At 42.9% G+C, this 20,231-nt stretch overlaps 1 protein-coding gene across 1 annotated transcript in view; it reads left to right on the plus strand.

Moving 5' to 3' along the window:
• Positions 1-2,803: 2,803 nt before the first annotated feature.
• LOC112264650 (potassium voltage-gated channel subfamily G member 2) overlaps positions 2,804-20,231 on the plus strand; it is a 31,005-nt gene continuing 13,577 nt past the window's right edge. Inside the window, exons 1-3 of the mRNA XM_024441403.2 lie at positions 2,804-3,371; positions 13,527-13,842; positions 14,053-14,635. Of these exons, the coding sequence (XP_024297171.1) occupies positions 13,649-13,842; positions 14,053-14,635 (777 nt within the window). The 5' untranslated portion in view covers positions 2,804-3,371; positions 13,527-13,648. The remainder of the gene's footprint in view (positions 3,372-13,526; positions 13,843-14,052; positions 14,636-20,231) is intronic.

The following is a 20,231-nucleotide window of genomic DNA, read 5'->3' on the forward strand; positions in this document are numbered from 1 at the left end:
ATTAGTTCAGAACAAACAGAACTGCATGTTTAACCTCAGTGGAAACACAGGGGTTTAAATGGCACCCTATTCCCTATCGTGCACTTCTTTTAACTGGCCATCTGGTCAAAAGTAGTACACTATATTAGGAATAGGGTGCCATTTTGGACTCACAACAGACTATAAATGAATAGGCAGGTAGCATAGCGGTTAGATGTGCCAGTAACCGAAAGGTTGTTTGTTCGAATGCCTGAGCCGATAAGGTGAAAATTCTGCCGATGTGCCCTAGAGCAAGGCACTTAACCCTAATTGCTCCAGGGTCGCCATTGATAATGGCAGACCATGGCCATGACCCCACTCTCTTGGATATGCAAAAAAGCACATTTCCAATTCACACCTGTGTATTAATACACACTTGTACATGTGAAAATAGGAAAAAATTATATTTGACCTTTATTTAAATAAGCAAGTCAGTTAAGATCAAATTTGTATTTACAATGACGATCTACACCAGCCAAACCCCGGAAGATGCTGGGCCAATTGTGCGCCGCCCTATGGGTCTCCCAATCACGGCCGGTTGTGATACAGCCTGGATTTGAACCAGGGTGTCTGTAGTGACGCCTCTAGCACTGAGATGCTGTGCCTTTGATCGCTGCGCCACTCTTGAGCCCAAATACTGTATAAGACCATAATAATAATAATGATATATACCACGTAGCAGACACTTTTATCCAAATAGACTTACAGTCATGGGTGCCTACATTTTACGTATGTGTGGTCCTAGAAATCAAACCCACAATCCTGCCGTTCTGAGCGCCACAATCTACCAACTGAGCCTTACAGGACCACTGTATTCCATTCAGACTGAGTCTTCTTCTCTTCTCCCTCATCTTACTTTCCCTTCTCTGCCTCTTCATGCTCTTCCATCCCTCCATCCTAAACCTCCGACCCTGAGAGTGTGTAAACATAATCATGGGTTTAGAAACTCACAACGAGCCTGATGGAGTCAGTAGATTCTCCCTAAAAGGGGTTGGTTGGACAGGAGGAGTGGTGACAGAGACAGTGGAACCAGAGTTAATGTTGTACCTCCTCCCAAGCTGATGTTGCACATTCTAAACACCGTAATTCATCAATGTCACAAACCGTAGGGACCGTTTAATAGTGCTGTAATGTAATTCACGTTTACTCATTTTAGTGTAATCAAGTTTCTGCTGATTTGTTGCTTTCTTGTACAGGGTGGTAGGAAGAGGTAAACCTGTAATGTGCACTCAGAAAACCTCCTGAGGACATACAAGCCTTTAGAAGTAATTAACAGTCAATCAATAGACTATAACTCTTTCTAACACAACTTAATCTCTTCCCATTTCATATAGTTCAAGGTTAATCTTGTCCACAAGTCAGCTTTCTCTCAGCAATCTGAGGCTGGGGACAAGGTTAGCTCCAGGCAAACCCCCCAAAAACGTTTATTTTCGGGAACAGTCTCTAAAACGTTATATTTTCCACCAAAGGTGAGACATTTTGGTACCATCATAAAGTTACAGAGACATTTAAATGTCCGAGGGACATTACGAATCAAGCCTAGACAAAAGGAGGCATTTCCTCCAGATCTCATCTAACTACTCATTATCTCTTGCTGGATACTTCTGAGGGATGTTTTCTTTGAGATGAGACTTTGTGATGTCCCAATGTCGAAAATCCAATTAACTCTATCCTCAACAAAGTTTTGCATTTTTATCAGTAAAATTATTCCACTGGGGCTCACATCTTCAGGTGAAGCTGAATTACATCATAACCCGAGTCATCCTTCACCACAAAAGGATTTTATTTCATTGATATGCCATAGTGGTAACAGCTAGTTAACCCTTTTAATCATCACTGAACAGTAGGATAGACTTCTCTGTCTCCCTCTAGAGGTGAGGGACTAGGACCTGTCAGCTGCTGACTGATGGACTTTACAGTGAAAGGCACCAATGCTCAAGCTCTCATAGTTAGACCTCATCATAACTAGTGTCCAGAGTTACCGGACCAGGAAAAACTCCTGGCCCCAACTCTCTATTTCTCTATTTGTATTTACTGTAATATTTCTTGAGAGGCTAACTCAATCCAGTCACCACTGAGTGTGGCAATTGTTCATTCCAGTCAATGGTGTGCTGGTGAATAGTCATAGCAGTATCAGTGTAAAAAGGCCTGTGTCATCACCTGCCCTGTGTCAACCCTCATCGGTTACCAGGCTGTTCGTCTGCAGAGGTCCATCCTTCCGACCCTCATTAGTGACGTAATCATTATCCGGGTTTGCTTTGTTTCTTCATCCATCAAACACATTAAGCAATTACAGCCTTGTGACGCAGATGGGTCCTATGGTATTGATATATGTTGTAACAGACTCGAGCACTGAAATGAACAGACAAATGATGTATTTCTGTGCCTGGCTTCATCCTGCGTTGTAAGTTAGGCATCGATCATCACACCTATCAATCAAGGAGGACCAACTGCCTCACCATCGTTCACTTCCCCTCATCTATTAGGTTTCCCTCAATTTGGTGGACTATCACTCTAAACCATTTATTTCATAGGCCTACACCGTATTATACTGTAGTCCTACACCATTATAGGACAATGAGGAGGCTATAACCATTTAATAATGCAGTAACATAACTGTAGTAGTCCTAGCTGTGTTTATCCCGTCGATATTGTATAACTAACAGAAAGTTCCAAACTCGAATTATGCATAACCTATATTTTATTTGTACGCCTACAATTCACTTGTGCGCATTTAATGATTTGTATGCCTCATGATTTGTTTTATTATTCTGCAATCACAGTGTGAGCTACTTGAATTGGCTGTTGGAAGCAGAAGTCAATTCCGGGAAGAAGCGAAGCAGAGCAGGGAGCACACCGCGGAGCGCGATTTTGTCGCGTGAGCAGAGCGGTGTCCGACTCCAAGACAGTCAGACGAGAGACGTAACATTGGAATTATCACAGAGCAGCAACCCCCATTCATTCACGCTGGGCTCTTCTCAAATCCGCGGCGTCTTTTCCAACTGCTCTCTCGTGAGTCTCGTCCGGTTGAGTGGGTTATTTTGTTAATGTCATTTCCTTCGATTTAAAACAATCATAGTATTGTTCAGTATTTTGATTATTCTATGCGGGTGTGCAGCAAGTTTACCAAACCTTCAAACTTGCTCCTAATGGTTCAGAAGTAAAGCACGCGACGTTACCTGGGACTGAGTGCACCTGTCCTGGTATAAAGTCAAGTAACCATGTTAGGACCATTTATACAGAGGACGGAGTAGATTGGATCATGTATTTTATGTTGACCAATATGCGCTTTCATAACTGATATCGAAATGTGGGGAAGTTCTCTGCCAATGGACACAAGCCGAACACAGCGGGTAGGTGTGATAATCATGAATGATATTTCAATGTTTGTACAGACACTTTAGACAAATATTTATTCTGCATTTATTTTTGTAAATGTTGGAGTGCGCGGCGAATTTGGGCTTCCCGGCTATTGTCGGCTATGCTGTAATGTCCATCCATATTATAGGCTAGCTAGCCTAATGTTTATTCACGGTGCATGTTGTGTGGATTAAAAAAAATGCATTTTAAACCTTCCCTTACAATGAATTACTTGTCCAACGGTCTCTCGGTCTCTCGGTCTCTCTCTCTCTCTCTCTCTCTCTCTCTCATATCCCTAGGCACGGTAGGCTACGGCAGTGGCTCTTTTTTGCAAGATGGGCAAAATCTGACAGAGACAGGTTGAAAGTTGTCTCTATATAAAATTAATCTCTAGATTATTTCAAATATAGGCTTTTAAACCTGAGTATTCGGGTTTGACCAATTTGGCTCAGTGCAAGCATTCTGGATGCCAATAATTGTATAACCCCAAAACAAAAGGGGCTATAACTGTATATAAGGCAATAGAAATTATGTTTCTATTGCAGGCGTCTAAATGTTACCCTCTAGGCTAAACTCTGTCTTGAACCTATCATGGACCCTTATCAGAGGATCCACCATACAGACTATTTGTTTTTACAGGTGAATAGTCAATACCTGGGAGATTGAGTTCTTTTCAAGTCAATGGGTTATACACCCTTTTAAAACAGCTCCTACCCTCTCGAAGGGCTCTCCTTTTACTGCCTGTATGGATTATCTATATATTTTACACTCCTCCCGCATTTCATTAACTTGTTGATGTGTGGTCTGGACTGGGGTTCGGGTTCGGGTTAGGGTGGAAGTATAGGGATGTGGACTGGGGGTCGGGAGGCTGGTACATATGACACTTCTCCCATTTGTCCTATACGTTTCCTGGAGCCACATAGACAGACCATGTAATACGTGAGGATTTACAAGGAGAGATGATTACCTTCAAGGCCGATGCTGTAGGCACGATCAACTTTATTGCCCTCAAGGGGGAAATTAGTCTTAGTGCAGCGATGATGTCCACCTATAAACTACATGATACAGCCACTATAGACCACCTACATTTCATACATCACATTCTACCAATAGAAAAACAACCACTGTTTCGTGTGGTTGTGTAAAGATGCAAATGTGTGGAAAAATAGAGAGACTTGCCTGAAAGTGTTATTGTTGATGGACTTCTCATACCGGTGCCTGTACAGAAACCAGTGCTCTACTGTGCATCACAGAGGGCATCAAACAGCGACTCTTAAGTCTTTACCTTGAGGTTATTTATCTGATACTGTACCTTGCATTCTCTCTAAAGCCCTTTGCAAATGAACAAAGTATTGCATTTTTAATAACAAAACTACCCAACTACTAAGATTCCATTCCTTTCTGTTTCAATAGATCATCTGAGTATTGGTCCACTAGATAGCTCACAGCTCATTTTTGAATATCTACTTTCACCTGGTGCAGTTTATAATTGCTTTTATTAATGGTGTGTTCGTAAATTCAATCAGGGAGTGCTATAGTGCGCTCTAGGCATTCGTAAATTCAGAGCGTTGTCAGATTGTCCATTCTTAAATTCAGAGCCTTTAGCTCTAGGATTGAAAGATGGCGCCGACAGAGATGGTCGCCTCGCTTCGAGTCCTTAGGAAACTATGCAGTATTTGATTTATTTATGTATTATTTCTTACTGTTACCCCAGGAAATCTTAAGTCTTATTACATACAGCCGGGAAGAACTATTAGATAAGATTATGTTAAGATTGATTGTTTTTTATAAGATATGTTTAATGCTAGCTAGCAACTTATCTTGGCTCCTTGCTGCACTCGCTTAACAGGTGGTCAGCCTGCCACGCAGTCTCCCCGTGGAGTGCAATGTAATCGGCCAAAATCGGCGTCCAAAAATGCCAATTACCGATTGTTGTGAAAACTTGAAATCGGCCATGTTGAATTGGTCGACCTCTAATACAAAGCCCTCCCCTGCCCTCCCTTGGGCAAATCCGACCACGACACCATCTTGCTCCTATCGTCTTATAGGCAGAAATTCAAACAGGATGTACCAGTGACTAGAACCATTCAATGCTGGTCTGACCAATCGGAATCCACGCTTCAAGATTGTTTTGATCACGCAGACTGGGATATGTTCCAGTCAGCCTCAGATAACAACATAAATCTATCCACTGACTCAGTGAGTGAGTTTATAGAGAAGTGCATTGGAGATGTTGTACCCACTGTGACTATTAAAACCTAACCCTAACAAGAAACCGTGGATGGATGGCGGCATTCGCACAAAACTGAAAGTGCGAACCACCACATTTAACCATGGAAAGAGGTCTGGGAATATGGCTGAATATAAACAGTGTAGTTATTCCCTTCGCAAGGCAATCAAACAAGCAAAATACCGGTACAGGGACAAGGTGGAGTCGCAATTCAATGGCTCAGACACGAGACGTATGTGGCAGGGTCTACAGGAAATCACGGACTACAAAAAGAAAACCAGCCATGTCAAGGACACCGACGTCACGCTTCCAGACAAACTAAACACTTTTTTTGAACGCTTTGAGGATAATACAGTGCCACCGACCTCGCCTCCTCCCCCTTCTTCGTGGCCAATGTGAGTAAAACATTTAAACGTGTTAACTCTCGCAAGGCTGCTGGCTCAGACGGCACCCTAGCACTCAGAGCATGCGCAGACCAGCTGGCTGGTGTGTTTACAGACATTTAATCGCTCCCTATCCCATTATGCTGTCCCCACATGCTTCAATATGGCCACCATTGTTCCTGTACCCAAGAAGGCAAAGATAATTGAACTAAATTACTACCGCCCCATAGCACTCACTTCTGTCATCATGAAGTGCTTTGAGAGACTAGTCAAGGAACATATAACCTCCACCTTACCGGCCATCCTAGACCCACTTCAGTTTGCACACCGCCACAACAGGTCCACAGATGATGCAATCGCCTGCACACTGCCTTATCCCATCTGGACAAGAGGAATACTTATGTAAGAATGCTGTTCATTGACTACAGCTCAGCATTCTACACCATGGTATTCTCCAAGCTCGTCATCAAGCCGGAGGCCCTGGGTCCCAACTCCGCCCTGTGCAATTGGGTCCTGGACATTCTGACATCCTGCCCCCAGGTGGTGAAGGTAGGAAACAACATCTCCACTTCGCTGACCCTCAACACTGGGGCCCCACAAGGGTATGTGCTCAGCCCCCCCTGTACTCTCTGTTGACCCTCGACTGCGTGGCCATGCATGCCTCAATCATCAAGTTTGCAGATGACACAACAGTAGTGTGCTTGATTACCAACAACGACGAGACAGTCTACAGGGAGGAGGTGAGGGCACTCAGAGTGTGGTGTCAGGAAAACAACCTCTCATTCAATGTCAACAAAACAAAGGAGAAGATCGTGGATTTCAGGAAACAGCAGAGGGAGCACCCCCCTATCCACATCGAAGGGACAGCAGTGGAGAAGGTGGAAAGTTTTAAGGTCTTCGGTGTACACATCCCAGACAAACCAAAATGGTACACCCACATAGACAGTGTGGTGAAGAAGGCGCAACAGCGCCTCTTCAACCTCAGGAGGCTGAAGAAATTTGGCTTGTCAACCAAAACTCTGGCAAACATTTACAGATGCACAGTCGAGAGCATCCTGTCGGGCTGTATCACAGCCTGGTAAGGCAACTGCACCGCCCTCAACCGCAAGGCTCTCCAGAGGGTGGTGTGGTCTGCACAACGCATCACTGGGGGCAAACTACCTGCCTTCCATGACACCTATAGCACCCAATGTCACAGGAAGGCCGAAAAGATCATCAAGGACATCAACCACCCAAGCCACTGCCTGTTCACACCACTACCATCCAGAAGGCGAGGTCAGTACAGGTGCATTAAAGCTGGGACTGAGAGACTGAAAAACAGCTTCTATCTCAAGGCCACCAGACTGCTAAACAGCAATCACTAACTCAGAGACGCTGCTGCCTACATTGAGACCCAATCACTGGCCACTTTAATAAATGGATCACGAGTCACTTTAAACAATGCCACTTTAGATAATGCCACTTTAATAATGTTTACATATCTTACATTACTCATATTGTCACGCCCTGACCTTAGTTATCTTTGTTTTCTTTATTATTTTGGTTAGGTCAGGGTGTGACGAGGGTGGTATGTGTGTTTTTGTCATGTCTAGGGTTTTTTGTATATCAATGAGGTTTTGGTATTGTCTAGGTAAATTTAGGTCTATGGTGGCCTGAATTGGTTCCCAATCAGAGACAGCTGTTTATCGTTGTCTCTGATTGGGGATCCTATTTAGGTTGCCATTTTTCCATTTTGGTTTTGTGGGTTATTGTCTATGTGTAGTTGCATGTCAGCACTCGTTATGATTAGTGGCACGGTTTGTTTAGTGTTCTTTGTAATAAAGAAGAATGTATTCAAATCAAGTCTCATCAATACGACGAACGTGACACATATCACATGTATATACTGTATTTTATACCATCTGTTGTACCTTGCCTATGCCGCACGTCCATCGCTCATCCATATGTGTACATATTCCCATTCACCCCTTTAGATTTGTGTTTATTAGGTAGTTGTTGGGAAAATGTTAGATTACTTGTTAGATATTACTGCACTGTCGAAACTAGAAGCACAAGCATTTTGCTACACTCACATTAACGTCTGCTAACCATGTGTATGTGACCAATAAAATGTTATCTGATAGGGGCGTTCAGAGCGCACACTGGACGCCCTGGCCGAGGAGTAGGGTTGATCCGAGAGTTCTGACCTCACAACAGTAGTCAAGCACCCACGCTAACTTGCTAGCCACTTCCAGACACAAATGAGAGAACACTTCACTCTGACCATTTTACTCACCCTAACAGAGCTGGTTAGGCTGTTTTCATGTTCTCCAGAGCGTTGGGGACTGTAACTGTGCCGCTGACAATTTAATTATGCTTTTTTGCCGACATTTGCTGACACCGGCCATATTCAACGGGTGTTGAGCGTTCGTAAATTCATCAGTTATTCTGCGCTCTGGCACACTCAGACGAGAGTGCTATGAAATCGGAGTAGATAGCCAGAGTGAATTTACGAATGCACCCTTCAGGGCTGCCTAAATAGGTCACAATTATCATGCATCCAAGGAAATGAGTGACACAAACTCCTTTCTATAACCCCCCGGGGCAGGAGATGGACTTTAGAAAATACGTTTTATAACCTGAAAACTTCTATTTGAAGTGAATTCATTAGAATGGATTTTTGGTTTTGTCATTTTCATTACCCCATCTTGGGCTTTCAGAATGTTTATGGTAAATGTGAATTTGTGAAAGTGGTTAGTGAAGCAGGACTATGCTTCCATGTTTCAGTAGTTCAGTCAAAAACCAGCAGCACTAAGAAGGAAATAACCAATTCCACAATGTTAGAACAGCCATGGCTGAAAGAGCAGCACAGCAGCTCTCTGTTATCTCTGCAGATAAACGTTTAGTCCTTCAAATATGGATATTGGCTTCTTCCCCAAACCGTCAGAGCACTGTTACAGACACTATCACAGATTAAGTTGGAAGCCCAAATTACTCTAGTATGGCAGGATATGTAGAGTAGACATGTTGCTATGTATGATACAATATCTTACTATAGAGACGACACGGGACTCCTTTTTGAGAAGGATGATGTAGTCCCTCCAGCAGTCACAACTGGTGAGCACTACCTGAGTGAGGCTACTTATAGTTTGCCACCAGTGCAAAGTCACAGAGGACTAACTTGTGTTTCACATCTGTCAGTAGTCCTGCATGTAGGACCAAGCATTGTACTACCCTCAGATTGATGATCTGTCTAACTAGCAAGACGGCACAAACGGATCTGGGACCAGGCTACTGTCTCAGCATTCATTATTATGTTGACTACTAGTCAAAGGTCCTATATGTATGAATACATGGTCCATTATAAAGATGTAGGGTCTTAATTTGACCAATATTGTTGTTGCAAAATAATCCTGCAGCAACAGCATTTTAACTTTAGTCCATACTGTTGCTTGATCGGTGGTTAGGCTATTAGCTGGACAAAAGTAGGCTACATGAAAAGTGCAACTCTGTTAATATAACCGTGTGTTAGTGCAAGTTTTCAGTTAATTTATGTAAATCACTGAGTTAATCTGTATTTCATGCAGTGCAGGAAAATTGTTAGCAGTAAGAGTGATCAAATTTAAGATGTTACACCTGTAAGTGACTACAGTGTATGGTCTTTAGGTCTCCTGGGTGTTATGTTACGGTCCATAACCACCTCCTCTCAGGGGTGGTGTTCTGTGCATTTATGGACCTGTCATTTTCTGAGCACACAGAGAGAGAGAGAGAGAGAGAGAGAGAGGGAGGGGCCAGTTTGACTGACATTGCTAACCAATGACATTTGTGTACACTACACAGACAACTTTTTTCCATCTGCTTGTATGTTGCAAATCTATTGACATACGCAGGGTTGGGAGTAACTGATTACATGTAGTTACATGTCATCTGATTACAAAAAAACTCATTGTAATCAGTTAAGTTACCCGGAAAAATATTGTAAGCAGATTACAGATACTTTTGAAAAACTAGAGTATTACTTCTTGGATTACTTTTAAATTCAGAAAGGATGTTTGCAAAAAAAATACCTGTTTTGTCAATGATATTCAATTCAGCATTGAAAAAAGGCGTAAATGTAAGTTTGTTCCACATGAGCGAGTCTGACCACAAGTCAGAGACCACTGTGATGACAGGTAAGGAGTAAATGTATCGAATTAGAAAGTAACCTACCCAACTCTGGACAAACACACTCAATTATCTGCACTTGACCCTGAATCCATTCCCATTTTTGTGCCCCTTCTGCCCATTGTAAAATAAAACAAAGAGCATGAGGTAAATACATTAGAACACACAAGGCTTCAGCAGAAGATGTGACATTTTATCTGGAGCTTATTTTCCCCTCGGTTGTCACATCAGTACGTGTGAAAGGAGCGTTACTGAGCCAATCCACCCAGGCACTGGAGCGCACTGACACGTTTCACTGTGTTTAATCAGCAGGTGATGGATACTCCTGGCCCAACCTTGTTTTCTTCTGGACTTTCTAAATCTGCAGTTGTCTTTCATGCATACACATTACAGCATTAACACATATACTCTGTCATGCTGTCACTGTGTCTGTCTTTCTCTCTGTTTCTCTCCCTCTCTGTTTCTCTCTCTCTCCCTTTCTCCCTGTCTCTCAGTCCATGCACCTCTGTCTTTCTGTCTGTCCTGTCACAGCAGTAAATTGTGTCCAGGTCAAATCATTCTCTGTTTGTAGTCTTGTCCCTAGCTCGTTAGGTTGTCATCTTTGCCATTAGTGTAGCAGCTTTCAACGCTCTACTTCAGTTGCTGGAGAAGGGACTGACTTTTGTTTTTACATTGTAGAACAATAGTGAAGTATGGAATAACACATATGGAATCATGTAGTGACCAAAAAAAGTGTTAAACAAATTAAAATATATGTTATATTTGAGATTCTTCAAAGTAGCCACCTTTTGCCTTGATGGCAGATTTGCACGCTCTTGGCGTTCTCTCAACCAGCTTCATGAGGTAGTCCCCTGGAATGCATTTAAATGAACAGGTGTGCCTTGTTAAAAGTTCATTTGTGGAATTTATTTCCTTCTTAATGCGTTTTATCCAATCATTTGTGTTGTGACAAGGTAGGGGTGGTATACAGAAGGTATACAGAATATATACAGTGAAGTCGGAAGTTAACATACACTTAGGTTGGAGTCATTAAAACTTGTTTTTCAACCACCACAAATTTCTTGTTAACAAACTATAGTTTTGGCAAGTCGGTTAGGACATCTACTTTGTGCATGACACAAGTAATATTTCCAACAATTGTTTACAGACAGATTATTTCACTTATAATTCAGTGTATCACAATTCCAGTGGGTCAGATGTTTAAATTCACTAAGTTGACTGTGCCTTTAAACAACTTGGAAAATTCCAGAAAATGATATCATAGCTTAAGAAGCTTCTGATAGGCGAATTGACATAATTTGAGTCAATTGGAGGTGCACCTGTGGATATATTTCAAGGCCTACCGTCAAGCTCAGTGCTTCTTTGCTTGACATCACGGGACAATCAAAAGAAAGACCTCAGAAAAAGGGTAGACCTCCACAAGTCTGGTTCATCCTTGGGAGCAATTTTCAAACGCCTGAAGGCATCATATTCATCTGTACAGACAATAGTACGCAAGTATAAGCACCATGGGACAACGCAGCCGTCATACCGCTCAGGAAGGAGAGGAGTTCTGTCTCCTAGAGATGAACGCACTTTGGTGCGAAAAGTGTAAATCAATCCCAGAACAACAGCAAAAGACCTTGTGAAGATGCTGGAGGAAACAGGTACACAGTAAAACGAGTCCTATATCGGCATAACCTGAAAGGCCGCTCAGCAAGGAAGAAGCCACTGCTCCAAAACCACCATAAAAAAAGCCAGAATAAGGTTTGCAACTGCAGATAGGGACAACGGTCGTACTTTTTGTATAAATGTCCTCTGGTCTGATGAAACAAAAATAGAACTGTTTGGCCATAATGACCATCGTTATGTTTGGAGGGAAAAGGGGGAGGCTTGCAAGCCAAAGAACACCATCCCAACCGTGAAGCACGGGGGTGGCAGCATCGTGATGTGGGGGTGTTTTGCTGCAGGAGGGACTGGTGCACTTCACAAAATAGATGGCATGAGGCAGGAAAATTATGTGGATATATCGAAGCAACATCTCAAGACAACCAGTCAGGAAGTTAATGGGTCGCTAATGGATCTTCCAAATGGACAATGACCCCAAGCATACTTCTAAAGTTGTGGCAAAATGGCTTAAGGACAACAAAGTCAAGGTATTGGAGTGGCCTTCACAAAGCCCTGACCTCAATCCAATAGAACATTTGTGGGCAGAACTGAAAAAGCGTGTGCGAGCAAGGAGGCCTACAAACCTGACTCAGTTACACCAGCTTTGTCAGGAGGAATGGGCCAAGTTCACCCAACTTATTGTGGAAGGCTGCCCAAAACAAGTTAAACAATTTAAAGGCAATGCTACCAAATACTAATTGAGTGTATGTAAACTTCTGACCCACTGGGAATATGATGAAAGAAATTTAACCTGAAATAAGTCATTCTCTCTACTATTATTCTGACATTTCACCTTCTTAAAATAAAGTGGTGATCCTAACTGACCTAAAACAGTGCATTTTTACTAGGATTAAATGTCAGGAATTGTGAAACTGAGTTTAAATGTGTTTGGCTAAGGTGTATGTAAACTTCTGACTTCAAACTGTACGGTGTGTGTGTGTATATATATATGCATATATGAGTTTCTCAAAAGATTTGGAAGAGGTTGTAAAGTTTTCCTCTTATTCACCAACAGTCACAATGTGTCCTGTTTTGAGGTTCAGAACATTCTCGTGAACGAAACTGATTAAAGTTTTAGTGTGAGGCTGCATCATGAAGAGGAGTTTTGTGGCTGACAGTAGTTCACTGTGATCTAATTTGGCTTTGTATGAATCATTTAACCCTCGCTACGCAGAGCTGCATTCTGTCAGTCGTAAGACTGGAAGGTGCCATTGGAAAGTGCCACATTTTAGGAGTTTGTTTCATCAGCTGAAGCTGTGGTTATACTGATATAAAAATCTATGTTGGAATAAGAAGATTAAAGCAAGATATTATTGCTGCAGAATTAATTGCACTTTTTCTGTTATCATAAACAAAGTCAATGGCCCGTGAAAGATTAATCACGGGAAGTTTTACCAAGTATATCCAAACAGTTTGTTCTTGTCTTTGTCGACATTCCACAGCTAATTGCTCTGTATTTATTTTAATTTAGTGAACCTTGATAAACAATCCTTTAAAGAGAAACATCTCATTTAGGGCCTCAGCGATGCGTTAAATACCACAACAACTTAACGAATTCCTCTCTCTGCATCGGGGTTCCTGCTGATGCAAAACTTGTTGGTGTGACGAGAGAAAGAGGGGACAAGAGGAGCCTGAAGAGTGACTTGTATCTGGTTCATCCTGAGATTCTGAAGTAATCCGTCCCAATAAACCAGTGGAAGTCATTTCTATGTCTAAACTTTCTTTCATCTGCTTTGTTTCCATAGAGCCCAACCCTGCTCCTGGATGGGTGAGGTCCCTGCCAACCCAGTCGGTCAGTGAACCCCCCCCACTCCCCACCCATCGCCTCCCGACCAGGACCCCTGGGTCACCCAGAGGAGCAGCAGGGATGTACCAGGAGGTGGCCTTCCTAGCGGGCAGCACGGAGAAAGAGTTCACGCCCTTCCACTTCCCCATTGAGAACCAGCAGGAGGTGGTAACTAAGAAGGGTGTGTTCTTCAAGCGGCAACGGCTGCTGCGGAGGCCCAATGAGGGGCAGGAGGAGAACGACCTATCAGCCGTCATCAACGTGGGCGGGATCAGGTACAATACCAACAGAGTCAAGAGTTGCTGTGTTCATCTCAATAATCAATAGTCCATAATCAGAAGTCTTTGGGTGCAAGATTTAAAAGGCAAATAATCCAGGCATTGGTCTTGCTGCTGCTCAAGAGCATTATAACTTGAAGAGTATTTCAGTGACTATTGTGCAAAGTCATTGTGCAGCGGTAACATTGTGAGTTTTCCTCTCACCAGGTACCGTATCCCTTGGTCCGTTCTGGAGGAGTTCCCTCTGACGCGGCTGGGCCGGCTGAGGGGCTGTAGCTCATTGGACGAGATCATGGAGGTGTGTGATGACTACGACGACGGGTGCCAGGAGTACTTCTTTGACCGCAGCCCATCTGCGTTCCGTACCATCGTGACGTTCCTAGCGGCAGGGCGGCTGCGGCTGCTGAGGGAGATGTGTGCCCTGTCCTTCCAGGAGGAGCTGGTCTACTGGGGCGTGGAGGACACCAGGCTGGAGTGGTGCTGCCTCCGAAAGCTACGCATCAGGCAGGAGGAGCTCAAGGAGCAGCTGAGGATGGAGGAGGCAGAGCTCACCACAACCCTGACCCCCCAGAGCTGTGAGGATGGGCAGGGGCACGTCGGGGAGGGAGGGGGGGAGGAGGAGGAGAGCCGCATGGCGGGGTGTATGCGCAGGCTGCACGACATGGTGGAGAACCCTCAATCTGGACTACCTGGAAAGATCTTTGCCTTCTTGTCGGTGGTGTTTGTGGCCATCACCGCAGTAACGCTCTGCATCAGTACCATGCCCGACCTCCGGGAGGAGGAGGAGAGGGTGAGTTCACTTCCTGTTTACTCCCTACTCACAGGGTGGGTTATACATAGGACCAGGAGTTTGACCTAACCGAGTTACAGACCTGGAAACTCTGAGCACATCCACATCTACATTCTGCTCTTAGTAGGATGATGTTTGAGGGACAACCTCCACATGGCGAGTCTTCCCCCTTATAGTAACTAATCTTCACAGAGGTAATGTGATGGCTCAGGGATGTTGTCAGGGACGACTGCCACGCTACAACTCCAATCACATTAATACCAGATTATTCCATTTGCCAGATCACTGCTGCTGCTGTTAAGGCACTCTCGTATTGCTCTTATTCAGGCAGTAAAGGAATAATGAACATAGAATATACAGTGCCTTCAGAAAGTATTAAGACCTATTCCATATTTTGTTGTTACAGACTGAAATATTAGCAATTGTATTGAAAATGAAATATGGAAATCTCTCGTTTACATAAGTATTCACACCCCTAAGTCAATACATGTTAGAATCTCCTTTGGCAGTGATTACAGCTGTGAAACTTTCTTGGTAAGCCTTTAAGAGCTTTGCACACCTGGATTGTACAACATTTGCACATTCTTTAACAATTCTTTAAGCTCTGTGAAGTTGGTTGTTGATCATTGCTAGACAGCCATTTTCAAGTTTTGCCATAGATTTTCAAACCAATTTTAAGTCAACGGTAAATAGGCCACTCGGGAACATTCAATGTTATCTTGGTAAGCAACTCCAGACTGAACCAGGTTTTCCTATAGGATTTTGCCTGTGCTTAGCTCCATTCCGTTTATTTTTATCATAAAAACAGTCATAGACTTTGCCGATGACAAGCACGCCCATAACATAATGTGTTGTGTTGGATTTGCTCCAAACATAACGCTTTGTACTTAGGACATGAAGTTAATTTCTTAGACCAATTTTTGTTGTAGTTTTACTTTAGTGCCTTATTGCAAACAGGATGCTTGTTTTGGAATATTTATATTAGGTACAGGCTTCCTTCTTTTCACTCTGTCAATTAGTTTAGTATTGTGGAGTAACTACAATGTTGTTGATCCTTCCTCAGTTTCTCCTGTCACAGCCATTAACTCAAACCGTTTTAAAGTCACCATTGGCGTCAAGGTTGATATCCCTGAGTGATTTCCTTTTTAGTGACTGGGTATATTGAAGTGTTAGTAATAACTTCACCATGCTCAAAGGGATATTCAATGTCTGCTTAAATTGTTTTTAATCTACCAATAGGTGGCCGTCTTTGTGAGGCATTGGAAAACCTCCCTGGTCTTTGTTGAATGTGTTTGAAATTCACTGCTCGACCGAGGGACAGACAATTGTACGTGTGGGGTACAGAGACGAGGTAGTCAATAAAAAAAGAACACAGAGTGAGTCCATGCAACTTATAAAGCTCCACAGTGGACGTGTCATAATACCCATAACATCTAGCGGTCAAACAGGGAAAATCGTTTTTTTTTTTGTCCCAATGGTTTTTCCACCATTCATTTTTCCCATAGGGGATTTTAGAAATACTTCAAATAAGGGCTGTGGTTTGTGTAGGCTTACCCTGGCGTGATATTTTGATAACCGTGTAAATCTCTCTCCAACAAGATGACTATTATCAATATATTTGGCTCAATTTGAAAATGCTAATTAGCATCAGAGTAGACATCATGCAAGACTACAAATCCTAAATACAGGCAAATATATTGATTTTAAAAGTCACTTTGTCTGAGATAGATTTACATGGTTATCAAAACAGGTCAGGGTAAGCTTACATGAAACACAGCCCTTATTTGAAGTGGGAAAATGTATGGTGTAAAAACAATTAGAACCGTTTCTCTGTTTGACCGCTAGGTTTTATGGGTATTATGACACATACTGTGGTACTCTATGTGACTTGTTAAGCACTTTTTTACTCCTGAACTTTATTTAGGCTTGCCATTGCAAAGGGGTTGAATACTTCTTGACTCAAGACATTTCAGCTTTTCATTTTTACTTATTTTGTAAACATTTCTAAAAACATAATTCCACTTTCACAGTGTGTGTGTGTATGTGTGTGTGTGTGTGTGTGTGTGTGTGTGTGTGTGTGTGTGAGACAAGGGTTCAAGGGGTATGAATACTTTCTGAAGGCACTGTAGATTAATAATCAGTACATTAAGCCAGAGGTTGTCCTCTTGTGGTCCTCAGGGGTCCCATAGGGCTTAGAACTTGGCCAGTGGCCACCTAATGTTACTGCACCAATTTCACTGACCGAGATAAGTAATTATATTATCTTCTTCTTCTGGGTGTTTCATGTCTAGTAGTTGTGCCTCTGAGATCTCAGTGTTCCTGCTGGAGTGTCTTTGTGGGGCAACACAGTCAACCTCCTGAATGACATTAATAAAGTTTTAGAATGATTTATAGAGAACCTTCACAGGCTTCTCCCGCTACCAAAGAGACCTCTGCGTCGGGGTGAGAGGAGGGTGGTGAGGGGGCTGAGGATGTGCTGTATCTTCAAAGTGGAAATCAGAGTGCAAGGAGGGTTAACAAGCAAGCTACAAGGAGGGTTAGCGAGCTAGCTACAAGGAGGGTTGGTGTTAGCGAGCTAACTCCCCAAACAATACCTTCTCTTGAAGCGCTCATCTCCTATTAGGTGAGGTTACTGGCTGAGCTTTAAAAGAGTAAATACTGTAAGTGATTGAGGGAGACAAAGGTCAGGCAAGGATATATACAAATGCTGTGTTATAATGAGAGGGAGAGAGAGACTTGACAAACGGCCAAGAATACTCTGTACTTGTTGATAGGGAGCAGTATCTATGGAATGTTCTCTGTTTATTCTCATGTCCATGTTTGAAGGTTAAGGAGGGTTGTCTAGACTCATGTTGTAGGTTACGCTACGGGCTGTATTTTTGTATGTGTTAATGTTAAGCAGAGCAATATTGTGACTAAACACTTCAGAGAAATCCAAATCAACTATCTTCATTAGTAAGAGCTAATAACCTGAGCCGTTTGAATGGGGTCCGCCCACCATCCTCCTCCGTTAGTTGAGCTAATATTCATTAACGGGAGGCTTTGATGGTGATCAGCATAGATCTTCCCACTATGGATGTAAATTGAATGAAATCCCTAGGACGCTGTCTTTATTGAGGGGTATGCTGAACAAAAATATAAACGCAACATGTGAAGTGTTGGTCCCATGTTTCATGAGCTGAAATAAAAGATCCCAGAAATGTGCCATACGCACAAAAAGTTGATTTCTCTCATTTTGTGAACAAATTCTCCTTTGCGAAGATAATCCATCCACCTGACAGGAGTGGCATATTAAGAAGCTAATTAAACAGCATGCTCATTACACAAGTGCACTTTGTGCTGCTGAAAATAAAAGGCCACTGTAAAACACAACACAATGCCACAGATGTCTCAAGTTTTGAGGGCGTGTGCAATTGGCATGCTGACTGCAGGAATGCCCACCGGAGCTGTTGCCAGATAATTAAATGTTCACTTCTCTACAATAAGCCGCCCCAACGTAATTTTAGAGAATTTGGCAGTAAATCCAACCAGCCTCACAACTGCAGACCACGTGTAAGCACACTAGCCCAGGACCTCCACATACAGATTCTTCAGCTGTGGGATCGTCTGAAACCAGCTACCCACATAGCTGATGAAACTGTGGATTTGCACAACTAAAGGATTTCTACACATACTGTCATAAACCTTCTCAGGAGAGCTTATCTGCGTGCTCGTCGTCCTCTCTATGGTCTTGACCTGATTTCAGTTGGGTGTTGTTCTCACCTTCAATGGCCACTGACACACTGGATAGGTGTGCTCTTCACGGATGAATCCCGGTTTCAATTGTACCAGGCAGATGGCAGACCACTATGTATGGCATCGTGTGGGTGAGCGATTTGCTGATGTCAACGTTGTGAATAGAGTGCCCTACGGGGGCAGTGGGGTTATGTTATAGGCAGGCATAAGCTACGGACAACAAACACAATGTAATTTTATCGATGGCAATTTGAATGCACAGAGATACCGTGACGAGATCCTGAGGCCCACTGTCGTGCCATTCATCAGCCGCCATCATCTCATGTTTCAGCATAATAATGCACAACCCCATATCTCAAGGATCTTGTCACATATCCTGGAAGCTGAAAATATCCCAGATTTTCCACGGCCTGCATACTCACCAGACATGCCGCCCATTAAGCATGTTCGGGATGCTCTGTATCGACGTGTACGACAAAGTGTTCAATTTCCAGACAATATCCAGCAACTTCGCACAGCCATTGAAGAGGAGTGGGATAACATTCCAGGCCACAATCAACAGCCTGACCAACTCTATGCGAAGGAAATGTGTCACACTGCATGAGGCAAATGGTGGTCACACCAGATACTGACTGGTTTTCTGATCAACTCCCCTACATTCTTTTTTAAAGGTACAGTATCTGTGACCAACAGATGCATATTTGTATTCCCAGTCATGTGAAATAAATAAATTAGGCCATAATCTATGTATTTTAATTCACTGATTTCCTTATGAACTGTAAATCTGTAAACATATTGAAATTGTTGCATGTTGTGTTAATTATTTCTCAGTGTAGATTCAGATGCAGTTTATCATGATATGTTTCAGCTATAGGCTAAACTCACGAACGAACTAGACCAGCAGATAATAATCTAATACATTTGTAGTCTTACAGTAAGAGTTGGCGTCCTCAACCATGTTAAATGTTAGATTCTGATTATTTAGCTTGTTGTTCCTCCGTCCGCAGGCTTGTCTCACCTGCACAGAGATGTTCTGACAACCCTTGTCTTCCAGACTCAGTTAGACTCTAACCTTCATATCCCTTTGACTGCGTGCAGTTGTGGATCCATTAAAACTGAAAAGAAGTTGTGGTTTTTGTAAAAGCATCAGAGGACAAAGCCAAGGTGGTGTTGGTGATGGACAGCACTTAGCTTGTCTGTTCTGATACAGCTCAGTGATTCAGGCCCACATAACAGCTGCACATACACACATGTAGAGTTTTATGGGTGTGCTTATTGCCTCTATCTGGATGAATAGAGGATTAAAGTGTGTGTGTGTGTGTGTGTGTGTGTGTGTGTGTGTGTGTGTGTGTGTGTGTGTGTGTGTGTGTGTGTGTGTGTGTGTGTGTGTGTGTGTGTGTGTGTGTGTGTGTGTGTGTGTGTGTGTGTGTGTGTGTGTGTGTCCTCAGAGTAGAGTGTTTCCTCAGTGCCCTAGCACTAGAGCTGATTCAGATAACCAACTCATCATCAAGCTTTGATTATTTGAATCAGCTGTGTCGTAGCAAAAACTAAACGCGCACCCCTTGGGGTCCCAGGACCGGGTTTGGGAAACGCTTCTAAGTAGTGTGTCCTCTGAATTTGTGTGTCAATTTCTTTTCACACCTCAATGTCAAAATGGCTTATTTCTCCCCCTGTAAACGTCTGTGGAAATGTATAACTTGTTTTATCCATTTTCTTCTCTCTGATAATACAGTGCATTCTGAAAGTATTCAGACCCCTTGACTTTCCACATTTTGTTACGTTACAGCCTTATTCTAAAATGTATTAAATAAAAAATGGTCCTCATCGATCTACACACAATATGATCAATAATGACAGTTTA

Source organism: Oncorhynchus tshawytscha, linkage group LG13, assembly GCF_018296145.1.
Source record: "Oncorhynchus tshawytscha isolate Ot180627B linkage group LG13, Otsh_v2.0, whole genome shotgun sequence".
Taxonomy (NCBI): domain Eukaryota; kingdom Metazoa; phylum Chordata; class Actinopteri; order Salmoniformes; family Salmonidae; genus Oncorhynchus; species Oncorhynchus tshawytscha.